Here is a 12,350-nt window from a genome sequence, read left to right on the forward strand (position 1 = left end):
AACTGTGGTTCAAGTGGTAAAGCACTCGCCTTGAGCTGAATTGCTGAGAGACAGCACCCAGGCCCAGAGTTCAAGCCCAACGATGGACAAAAAAAAAAAAAGAAAGGAAGGAAGAAAGGAAGGAAGGAAAGAAAGAAAGAAAAGCTAAGTGAGTTGAATTCAAGCCCCAGTACTGGCATGCGCACGCATGCACGTGCACGCACGCGCACACACACGCATCTCATAGTTACAGGGTTATATCTCAGTAACCATTACTATATAAAAACAGAGGTAGATCACCTGACCTCTTCACATACCACAATTGTAGTATTTGGTCACAGGAACCACAAAGACCCAGCCAGCTCTGAGGAATTAAGAACCTTGAAGACAGGCCCCCGTTGGCTAAAGGCCGCACTGTGAGGAACCGGCCTCTTCTTCAGCTCTCTCAGTACAGCGTGAGGAAGGACTCAGTGCATTGCACAGCACACCGTTCCACCCACTCACACCTTAGAGCCACCATCATATAATTATCCAAAACTAGTGTTTTTTTCCATGTCTGTTTTGGGTTTTGTAGGGTCCAGCTCCTCCACAGTCTCAGAACAGGAATCCCTCAATACTTACAGTATCCCCACGTCAATGATCTCAGAGGATACCAAGAGGTCTCCGACCCAGGATGAAAACGACCACCTCACAAGAATCACTGAAGGTACCGCCTGGCAAGCTCGCCCCTCTGCGTCCTCCACATGAGACGCTGTGACACTGTGGGGTGTGCCGGGGTGCCAGGGCTGGGGTGCAGTTGGCAGTCATGGGACACCTCCAAAGGACCCAGGATCTATGGAGACTTGCAAGGAAGGCTCAGCATGTCACAGTCGCTCCAAAGATATCCAGAGAATGACAAGGCCTCGACTTGGTTGGTTTTGGGTTTTTTTCCTTTTTCAGATTTGCTAATTTTTTTTTATTGTGAAAATACAGAGAGGTTACAATTACATGGGCAAGATAATGAGTACATTTCTTGTCAAGCATTGTAGCCTCCTCCTTTGTTTCCCCTTCCCTTCCCATCCTCCCCCCACCACCAAAGTTGTAAAGTTTGTTTTCAACATAACAACTTGTACATCTCATTGTTGCAATGGGTCCACCTGTATCCCTATTTAAACGATTTGATTTTCCCCTTCCCCTCCACAAATTATACCGACATCAAATACAGTGATAGCAGGGGTTATACCATGGAGGAGGGACATACAAAGCAACAAAGAAATAATCTTATAAATGTGTTAGAAACAATCGCATGAAAGAAAAAAAAAAACATTTGAATATATAACTTAGGTTTCATTCCCCTAACATCAACTTATCTGACCTTTTTACTTGACTCAGACATATACTAGATATTGCAAATAAGGGAAACCATGGGACCTATGTTTCTTTGGGCTTGGCTTACTTCACTTAATATAATTTTTTCCAAGCCTTTCCATTTCCTAACAAATGGGGCAATGTCATTCTTTCTGATGGAGGCATAGAATTCCATTGTATATATATATACCACATTTTCTTGATCTATTCATCTACTGAGGGGCATCTGGGTTGGTTCCATATCTTAGCTATAGTAAATAATGCTGCAATAAACATAGTCGTGCTGGTAGCTTTAGTGTGGTCTTGTTTGTAAACATTTGGGTAAATGACCAAAAGTGGGATTGCTGGGTCATAGGGGGAGCTCTATGTGACGTCTTTTGAGGAACCTCCATACTGCTTTCCAAAGTGGTTGAACAAGTTTACACTCCCACCAACAATGCAGTAAGTTTCCCTTCTGTCCACATCCCCTCCAGCATCTGTTGTTATTAGAGTTCTTGATTTTAGCCATTCTAACTGGGGTGAGGTGGTATCTCAATGTTGTTTTGATTTGCATTTCTTGTATGGCTAGGGAGATTGAGCATTTCTTCATGTGTCTATTGGCCATCCTTCTTTCCTCTTCAGAGAAGTTTCTCTTTAAGTCTTTAGCCCACTAATTTATTGGGCAGTTGTTTCTTTGAAGATTTGTTGTTGGAGGATTTAATTTTTTGAGTTCCAGGTATATTTTAGATATGAGACCCTTGTCTGATGTATGGCTAGTGAACATCTTCTCCTAATCCGTGGGCTTTCTATTGATCTTGCTAGCTATGTCCTTTGCCATGCAGAAACTCTGCAATTTCATGCAATCCCATTTGTCCAACCTTTCTTTGATTTGTTGTGTTTCTGGGTCTCTATTAAGAAAATTTCGGCCTGTGTCAACAAGACCTAGGGTTTCTCCTATTCCATCCTGTAATGTTTCCAGAGTATCTGCTTTGACTCCGAGGTCTTTGATCCATTTGGAGTTGATTCTGGTGCAGGGTGATATATAAGGATCTAGCTTTAGTTTTCTACAAGTAGTTAACCAATTTTGCCAGCACCATTTACTGAAGAGGCTCTCTTTCTTCCATTCTATTTTTTTAGCTCCCTTATTGAAGATTAGATGGCTGTAGGTCTGTAGGTTCATTTCTGGGTTTTCAATTCTATTCCATTGGTCCTGAAGTCTGTTCTTGTGCCAGTACCAAGCTGTTTTGATTACTATGGCTTTATAGAGTTTGAAATTTGGTATTGATATTCCTCCAGCACTGTTCTTTCTGTTAAGGATCGTTTTAGCTATTCAGGGTCTTTTATTGTTCCATATGAATTTTTGGATTGCCTCTTCTATTTCCTTGAAGAATGAGGTTGGAATTTTGATAGGTATCGCATTGAATTTGTAGATAGCCTTAGGAAGTATTGCCATTTTCACGATGTTGATCTTTCCAATCCAGGAGCATGGGAGTTTTTGCCACTTTCTAAGTTCTGTTTTGATTTCCTTTTTCAAGTTTTTAAAGTTTTCATTATAGAGGTCCTTCACTTCTTTGGTTAAGTTAATTCCTAGGTATTTTATTTTTTGAGGGGCTATTACGAATGGAGTTGCTTTCCTAATTTCAGCCACATTTTTCTCATTGTTGGCATACAGAAAAGCCATTGATTTTTGAGGGTTAATTTTATACCCTGCTACTTATAGAACAGGAGTTTTGCCACGGATATGGGTGAATTTAGAATTTCACTCTGAGCCAGGTGCTTGTGGTTCACGCCTGTAATCCTAACTATTCAGGAGGGTGAGATCTCAAGCTGGGCAGAAAAGTCTGTGAGACACTTCCCTTCAATGAACCAGCCAGAGCTGGGAACAGATGTGGGCTCAAATAGTAGAGCATCAGCTTTGAGTAATAAGCCAGGTAAAAGCTCAAGACCTTGAGCTCAAGTCCCAGTACCAACAAGAAAGAATGTTTTAAAGACATGTAACAATAATATCAGAAAAGAAAAAAAAATTAGGTGAGAGAGAAGGGCAGGATGACATTCTATAATGTACCAGAAATTTGTGGGATTTTTTTTTAAGTTTTATTCAGACATCATAGGGAGATTTTAAGTAGGAGGTTTTGCCAAGCACATGCCAGGGCCCTGAATTCAAATCCCATTACTACTCCTCCTTCACACACACACACCCCAAAAAAGGTGGCACTTAACAGCATCTGCACTGCTTACCTCGCGGGGCTGCAGTAAGGATCAGTCTTGGGTAATATCACTTACAAAATGTACATATATAAGATGAGGATTTAAAAAAAAAAGGCTTCATTCCTTTAAAAGCAAAGAAGCCATGTTTCCAAACTGTTTAATATTCCTGTAGACTCCAGGAGAACCTCAAATCTTAGAAAAATCCATGTGACATAATTTCAACTTTTTCTCTACCAGAACTGGAATCTTCTGAGACCTGGAAAATCCCAACCCAGTCATTATTGCAGGATGTGGCCGGACAAGCAAGGAAAGAAAAAGTGAGGCTGCCCCACTACCTGCTGAGCTCCAAGACCAAGAGTAAGCCTCTTGGAAAGGTAAGAATAGACTTGATTCCCAGAACCAGGCAGGCTCTTCCACAACCCTTGGCCTTGGAGGAGCTAGGATGACAGGCGTGGTTGTTTCTATTCATGTGTTCTTCCCCAAAGATCCATGACTGTGTCGGGGGCAAAGTGAACACATCCTCCATCGCCTCAGCCGTCAAGAACAACGCCAAGGCCTCCCCTTTCGGGTTCTATCTTCTGCCACCATCGGTGAAGTTTGGAGTGCTGAAAGAAGGACAAACCTACGCTGCCACAGTAAAGCTCCAGAATATTGGCGTAGACTTCTGCAGGTGAGCCACTGGCCCGCATCCTGTACCATGTGTGCTCCGTGGTGGGGCTCTGAACACGGACATCAGCAAGGGCATGCTCGATCCTAACCATGCCTTCATCTCCATCCTTCCTTCACTTACTCCACTCAGGGGAGATAAGAGTCTCATGGACATTCCTGTCCTGGTTGCCTTCAAACTGTGATCCTCAACCTCAGCCTCCTAAGTAGTAGCTAGGATTGTGGGTGTGAGCCCCTCCCCCCAGCTACTTTCTGTCTGGAAAGGCTTGAAATTGGTCGCAGTCATCTTCATGCTGATGAGAATGGTCGTCAGAAAGACAGTTATGAAACGAGCCTTAAGTTTGTCTCTCAATTGAACAGGAAGGCTGATTTTCCAGAAGGTACAGACTTCGTTCCAGTGTAGTGAATACGAGCAACTTCCTAATTCTGTGAAGATCTCAGTGTGTTCAGTGCTTCTTTTTCACGATGGCACAAGTTTACTTCTATCTTTTTTCCTGGTAGGTTTAGAGTGAAGCAGCCCCCACCCAGCACTGGACTGAAAGTGACTTACAAGCCTGGACCAGTAAGTGCAGCACGTGTGCGTGTGCATGTGTGTGCGTATGCATGTGAAGGCGCTCGCTTGCACAGGTGTGCGTGCTTCCAGTGGAGGGGGTGTAAGTTAATCTACCACTCTGGTTAAGCCACGTGGAATTACAATACTTCTACTATCATAAGCAAAAGATTTTGAGCCAGGCACCAGTGGCTCAGGCCTTTCATCCTAGCTACTCAGGAGGCTGAGATCTAAGGATCATAATTTAAAGCCAGCCGGGCAGGAAAGTCTGTGAGACTCTTATCTCCAATTAACTACCAGAAAACCAAAAGTGGTGCTGTGGCTCAAGTGGTAGAACGCTCACCTTGAGCTGAATTGCTGAGGGACAGTGCCTGGGCCTAGAGTGCCCCATGACTGACTCCCCCCACCCCCCAAAACAAAAAAAGATTTTGATAAAACATACAGCTTGAAGTTTGCCACTCGGTAGAAGAATCATGGCTTTGTATCTCCAAGATGCTGGCTGCAGCTCCACTCAGCTGCCCTCTGTGCAGTTTCATACAAGTATGTGAAAGTTACTTTGTGGCCAGGTGCCAAAGGTTCACCTGTAACCCTAGCCACTCAGAGAGCTGAGGATAAAAGTTCAAAGCCAGCCAGAGCAGGAAAATCCATGAGCCTTTTATCTCCTATTAACCAGCAAAAAGCTAGAAGTAGAATTGTGGCTTAAGGGTAGTGTGCTCGCCTTAAGTGGAAAAAGCTGAGCAAGAGCAGAAGGCTCTGAGATGGAGCCCCAGCCCCAGCACAGGAGAGAGCAACTACTCATCCTGGGCGGGAGTGATGGGAGCCTCAGGGGTGCAGCGGCAGGGATGACTGGTCTGGGGAGAGCCCATGGTGCTCCCTGGCCTGACGGTCTCAAAGCACTGCCAAAGCCTTCTCTTACCCACACAAGAGGCTCGGTGCAGGACGCCATTGCTTAGTGCAGTTGGTGGCTAGTGCTATGACCCTTGGCTTTCCTCATCTTCAAACAAGGGCACATTCAGGGCATGCTCTTCCCCGCGTGCAGCTCGGCTCTGGCCTGGGCTTCAGAACTCAGCAGTGTGCCAGCAGAAATGGCAAGGAGAACATGCACGTGGACACCAAAACCACGCACTCAGGGTGCCTCTCGGAAATCATTTATCACTGGGCTGCGTCAAGATTTCAGAATCTTTCCAATATAAAACAACCCCCCATCCCCCCAAAATCAAACCCTTCCTCCCCTGCTCTTGGAAGTTAGTAGATCTCATTTTAATCTAAAGTAAGATCATGCCAAAAGCTGCAGTGACTGTTGGATCAACCCTCCTGTGCATTAAAAACTCAGTACGTGTTCTTTGAACTCACTCTAGATGGTTATTGGTTTTGATTTTCCTTTCCTCTTTTGGACAGTAGGTTTGGGCTCTGGTAAGAAATATAATGTATAGTCTTCTCTGTATGTAAATCTAACCAGTGTTCAGTTTGGTTAGCTGCCAGTGCTAAATGAATGTGCTCAGAGCCCCAGCAAAACTGCACTGTGGCGGTGTCTAGCTCCCTCGGGGACTTTTCATTATTACACAGGCAGCCCTGTGTGATGGTTGGGCTTGGAGGACAGGGCGTCTGATTTCTTCCTGAACATTGATTTTTAAAAAGGGGGGGGGGGCAACAACATTTTTAAATCTTATTATTTATAAAATACTGAAAAACCTTTCCTTTACAGCCAATTGCTTTCCATGTGCTAATTTCTCCATGGTTTTTCTTTTTTCACATAACTGCTCCCAAGTATGTTTTTTAACCCCTTCATCCCTCACCCAAAGGCAACAGTAATAGTTGGCTAGGGTTCTCTGCACAGACCAGGACAAGAAGCCTGTGCCTTGCTATGTTTTATTATTACCAGGTTTTTTTCTTTGCTTGTTTGAACCTCTCGGTGCACCTTCCAGACCTCAACAGCTTGGCGTGCACATGCACTCTGTCCCCACTTGCCGGCTTTGTCCCTTGCTACCTCCTGTGTTAAAAATGCTGAAGACCAAGGAGCGGGGTGAGGAAGTCCAGAGGATTCTCCTGGCCTCCTCCTGTTTTTTTGTTTTGTTTTGTTGGTCATGCAGCTTGAACTCTGGGCCTGGGCACTGTTCCTCGGCGCTTCAGCTCAAGGTGAGCACTCTACCACTTGAGCCACAGCACCACTTCCAGTTTTCTGGAATTTAATTGGAGATAAGAGTCTCACAGACAGGCTGGGAAGGTGGCTCAGTGGTAGAGCGCTTGCCTTGCATGCATGAGGCCCTGGGTTCGATTCCTCAGCACCACATAAGCAAAAAGAAAAAAGCCAGAAGTGGTGCTGTGGCTCCAGTGGTACAGCGCTAGCCTTAAGCTGAAGAGCTGAGGGCCAGCGCCCAGGCCCAGAGTTCAGGCCCCATGACTCGACCCAAAAAAAAAAAAAAAAGTCTCACAGACTTTCCTGCCTGGGTGGGCTGGCTTTGAACCTCGATCCTCAGATGTCAACCTCCTGAGTAGCTAGGATTACAAGTGTGAGCCGCAGGCGCCTGACTCATCATTTAAGATTAAATTTGTATCTTTTTTAGATGACGTTTACCTTCATAAATATATATACATACACATAATGTATTCTAACTGCTGACAGTATCTTACTAATTTTTGCAATTGTATTATCTTTAAGTAGTTGTAGGTCTTCATCTGTAAGGTTGCCAGGAGAAAGTTACTACTGACCATCAAGAAGTAGCAACCACTCTGGGTGTTCCCAACGCCTATCTTCTATGCCACCTCTACCACCCTGGCACTTAGCTTCCCTCCGCCTTTCCCAAATAGCACCTGGTTCACCCATGTGCCCTTGGCAGCTTCCCATCACTGGGACAAAGTACTGAGGTGACAACTGAAAAAGAAGGAAGGTCTGTTTTTGGCTCAGACTCAGGTTTTAGTGCCTGAACATGTGACTTCCTGCTTCTGCCCGTGGGGCCAGGAGGCAGAACACCAGAGCCGGGAGCACACGGCACAGCTAGCCTCCCCACACAGGAAGCAGACAGAGAAGGTCAGGCACACTCCTAAATGACGATCCTTCCTCTCAGCAGGGCCCTCCTCCCAGCGCCCACACCCCGTCCTGACTGCACACACAGGTGCGCGGCCTTTGGGATGACTTGCAGACCAGAGCACAACATCCTTCCAAAGTTTCTAGTGGGTTTCCACTTACTCCACGGGACTATACCGAACCTAGGAAATCATTCCGCCACAATGCTTCCCATTTAATGCCAAGCTTAGGTACAAGGAAGCTGAAGTGACTTACCAAATTACTGTGAAAACCCAGGATTTGAACTCACCTAGCTCTGACTGTAACTCTGCCTTGTGACTCACAGGTGGCGGCTGGTTTGCAGGCAGAGCTGAAGGTGGAGCTCTTCGCCACGGCCATAGGGGAGGAAGGAGCCAAAGGAACTGCCCACATCTCTCACAATATTGAAATTATGACGGAGCACCATGTCCTGCTCCTGCCTGTGGAAGCAAATATCCTTTCAAGTTCAGTCCAAGCAATCAGAAGCGGGATAGACATGATCTGTGAGCGAGAGAACAGAAAGCCAAATGTGTCTGCCTCCAAAATCTGAGACTTAAATTGCACAGGACAAAGTCCATGTCTTTATTCAGTATTTAAAAGCATCTAGCTGTATCTAAAAGATACCTGGCTCCTAGCACATTAATAGCAACTAAAAATCAGGCAGTTATCAATGCTGTACTATAGGCTAGCTACGGGGATATCAGGCAATCGGAATACCTCAGTCTTTGAAAACTCTCATCTCCACGGGCAACAGTGGTTCTTCCTACAATCCTAGTTACTCAGGAGGCTGAGATCTTAGGATACCCGCTCCAAGCCAGTCAGGTTTGAAGAGATTTTTCTTTAATTAACCAGCAAAATAAAGCAGGTTGTGGGACTGTGGCTCATGTGGGAGAGCACCAGTCTTGAGTAAAAAAGTCAAGTGAGACTGAGGCCCTGAATCAAATCCCAGGATGGGCATAAAGTATAACCAGTACCCTTTGTTTTAGGAAGTAGGGATAAAGCAATTAACAAAAGACAAAGCTCTACCTTTACACAGCTTATACTCAAGTGAGAGGAAACAGCACACAAAGTGAAATATAACAAGGGTAAGAACAATGTAGAGATGGAGGGGTTGCCGGTGTTAAGAAGGGAATAGTATAAAATAGTGTGACCTTTATGTCTTTCTTTTAAAGTAATGTTTTTATTTTTTGCTTGTACTGGGGTTTGAACCCATGGCCTGTTAGTTGTTGGGCTTGAACTCTGGGCCTGGGCACTGTCTCTCAGCAATTCAGCTCAAGGCAAGCACTCTACCACTTGAGCCACAGGGCACTTCCAGCCTTTTCAGCTTATGTGGTGCTGAGGAATTGAACTCAGGGCCTCATGCATGCAAGGCAAGCACTCAACCACTGAGCCACCTTGCTAGCCCCTGGGCCTTACAATCTTGCATGGCTTTTCACACTGAAGGCTAGCACTCTACCACTTGAGCCATAGCTCCAATTCCAGCTTTTTGCTGGTTTATTGCATATAAATCTCCTAAGACATTTGTGCCCAGGCTGGTCATGAACCTCCACCTTAAGATCCAGCCTCCTAAGATTACAAGTATGAGCCACTAGCACCCAGCATGACACATTCCACAGAAACATAGGAACTAGCCTGAGAACTATTTCCCTCTGGGGATGAAGCCAAGCCCCGCCACCTAGGAAACATTCTGATCCACCCACCACTGAATTACTTGTCTTGGCCAGAGAATCCTCTTGAATTTATGCTAAAAGATGCACTTATGATCATCTTACTCTTCCCTTGCTGATAAGACACAGTCAGGTAGGCAAAGACCACCTGGCATGGTAGTGGCTTGCTGCAGAAAGGACAGAGGTACAAAGAAGAGAAACCCACAAAAGGCATCCCAAGACATGTTTGTACATCCCGAGACCCCAGACACCATGCACGCAGCATCCTGTTGGACACACAGTTACCCAGCAAGGTTGCTAACCATGAAAACTCTTGAGTTTAAAATGTTACCTGGGGCTGGGAGCCAATGGTTCATGCCTGTAATCCTAGCTACTCGAAAGGCTGAGATCTGAGGATCAGGGTTCAAAGCCAGCCCAGGCAGGAAAGTCCGTAAGACTCTTACCTCCAATAACCCACTAGAAAACCAGAAATGGCACTGTTACTCAAATGGTAGAGCACTAGTCTTGAGCTGAGCTAGTCTTGAGCTCTTCAAGCTGAGAGACAGCACCCAAGCCCAGAGTTCAAGCCCCACAACCGGCAAAAAACTAAACAAAAAAATGTTACCTGGATTTTGTATCTACAAGTCATTTAGTCAGGAAAATCATAGTCCTTAATGAGGATCTCACCAGTTTTAACCAGCAGTAACTATGATAATCACCAAAAAGATTTTCCCCGGGGAAAAAAAAATCCCATGATCCAAAAGACTTCCACGATTTCTTCTTCTGCACTTGGAGTGTTCATGTCTCGGAAGGTTTCTCAACATTAGACCCAGTAAGTCATAGATGGTAATCTGTCAACCACTCAATTCTAAAATGACTCACTCTGAATAAAAGAAAATATTGGCTTTCAGTAACAGCAAGTTGCTCTTTCTCTATATATGTTCATTATAAATAACATGTTAACTGTATATAATTTATAACTAGGTATATATAATTCTATATAATGTTAAATATATATCTTACATAGTAAAATCAATCTTCATGTTATATATTGTGTACTATTGCATTGTATATTTCTAGAAACACATTTATTTATTTATAGCAAAACTAATTCATAGCAAAACTAATCTTCTACTTAAGACCGATTTTATCAAATTTTCCATTTCCTACTTTAGAAGAAACAGGCCAGAAACTAAATGCAAGAAGTAAACCCACATTTTGTGATTCTTAAGTTTATTTTTAATGTGTACATACATATATGTGCTGGTACTGGAGTTTGAACTCAGGACCTTGCTCTCACTTATTTTTGTGTGCAAAGCCTGTACTCTACAACCTGAGCCACAGATCCATTTTCCCACTTTTGGCTGCTTCCTTGGAGATGAGTCTGATTGGTCTGCTGGGCTGGTCTCAGATCTAAGGGTCACGGCTCAGCATGTTTATTCTTTATCACACGCTGTCTTAGTTGTGCTGATCAAAGGTAACCTTACTCTCCACATAGCAGCAGCACATACGTGAACTCCGAGGTATCTGGACTTGGAGATGCAGTTAAGCCAGTGGTTTCCAAACTTTTTGGACCTAAGACTCCTTTTTTATTATTAAAAACTATTGAGGATTCCAGTGAGGTTTTTGTAGGTGAAATCTATTCCTATTTACTCAATTAGAATTCAAACTGAGGGGCTGGGAAGGTGGCTCAGTGGTAGAGTGTTTGCCTTGCATCCATGAGGGCTTGGAGCTGTGGCTCAAGTGGTAGAGTGTTCACCTTGAGCTGAAGAGATGTGGGAGGCCCAGAGTTTAAGCCCTGCAACTAACAAAAAAGTAAAATAAAATAGCCACACCCTGGTGGCTCATGCCTGCAATCCTACTCAGGAGGCTGAGATCTGAGGATCATGGTTTAAAGCCAGCCAGGGCAGGAAAGTCCGTGTGACTCATACCTTCAATAAACCACTCGGAAAACTGGAAATGGTGCTATGGCTCAAATGGTAGAGCATTAACCTTACGCTGAAGAGCTGAGGGACAGCACCCAGGCCCAGAGTTCAAGCCCCATGACCGACAAAAAAATAAATTCAAACTGGGGAAAGCGTAATTCTCTGAAACAAATAATGAGCCCACCATCCTGATCTTAATAACATCCTTAATCAAAACTATTTTCCCCCAATGAAGAGTGAAATTAGACAATCTCACCAATCTCTTTAGCATCTGGCCAGATGGGACATAGCTGAATTCTCTGTCCTCTCTCCTCTGTCTGTTTTCTCCTCCTTACAATAGTGCTGTCAGAATCAGAGTCCCTGGAGAGCCTACCTTGTGTCCATGAGAGACAATAGCAATGTCTCCTATGCTTTTCCCTGCTGTCCTAATGACTTACCATAAGCCAGGTACCTTAAAGCAAGATGAGGCTAAAGCTGCAAGTTGTCAGACAGGGCTGGTTCCTCTGGCCTCCTACAGGAGGTGTGGCTAACATGCTACACCCCTAGCCTCAACTGCAAAGGCTGAGGGAAGGCAGGGGCAGGGAGCCCCAATTCCAGCACAAAAGAACTAGAAAATATTAATGGGGAATTATTCATCTAATGCTTTGAGGCATAAATCCAACAAGTACAAACAGGATATGGATTTAATCTCTCTTTGCATCATGAATTTCAAGATATTTAAGTAATTCATCTCATGATGGCAGGGATTCGTGCCAAAACTGAAGACTGATTCCCCGGACATCACCGGAGACCATCAGGCTATCTGCTGTCTGTCCACCCTCCCCTTTCCAGAGCTATCTTGGGAACCGCCAAAACTCATTCTTTATTGTTACAATGCCCAACGGTACCACCACCACACCCCCTACCTCACTCCAGTAATTGTGTCATGACTTACAGGTCTGGGATTTGGGACACAAGTCTCCATCCAAGCCACATACAAAACTAGCATCTCTGAGCCAGAGAAAATG

The 12,350-nt window shown here is 44.5% G+C and overlaps 1 protein-coding gene across 1 annotated transcript in view; it reads left to right on the plus strand.

The window, feature by feature from the left end:
* Spag17 (sperm associated antigen 17) overlaps positions 1-10,245 on the plus strand; it is a 119,226-nt gene extending 108,981 nt beyond the window's left edge. Inside the window, exons 44-49 of the mRNA XM_042692290.1 lie at positions 554-685; positions 3,751-3,887; positions 3,999-4,183; positions 4,681-4,741; positions 8,080-8,224; positions 10,106-10,245. Coding sequence (XP_042548224.1) covers positions 554-685; positions 3,751-3,887; positions 3,999-4,183; positions 4,681-4,741; positions 8,080-8,224; positions 10,106-10,245 — 800 coding nt within the window. The remainder of the gene's footprint in view (positions 1-553; positions 686-3,750; positions 3,888-3,998; positions 4,184-4,680; positions 4,742-8,079; positions 8,225-10,105) is intronic.
* Positions 10,246-12,350: the final 2,105 nt, after the last annotated feature.

This window comes from Dipodomys spectabilis, unplaced genomic scaffold (genome assembly GCF_019054845.1).
Source record: "Dipodomys spectabilis isolate Male_0828 unplaced genomic scaffold, ASM1905484v1 ptg000148l, whole genome shotgun sequence".
NCBI classification, from domain to species: domain Eukaryota; kingdom Metazoa; phylum Chordata; class Mammalia; order Rodentia; family Heteromyidae; genus Dipodomys; species Dipodomys spectabilis.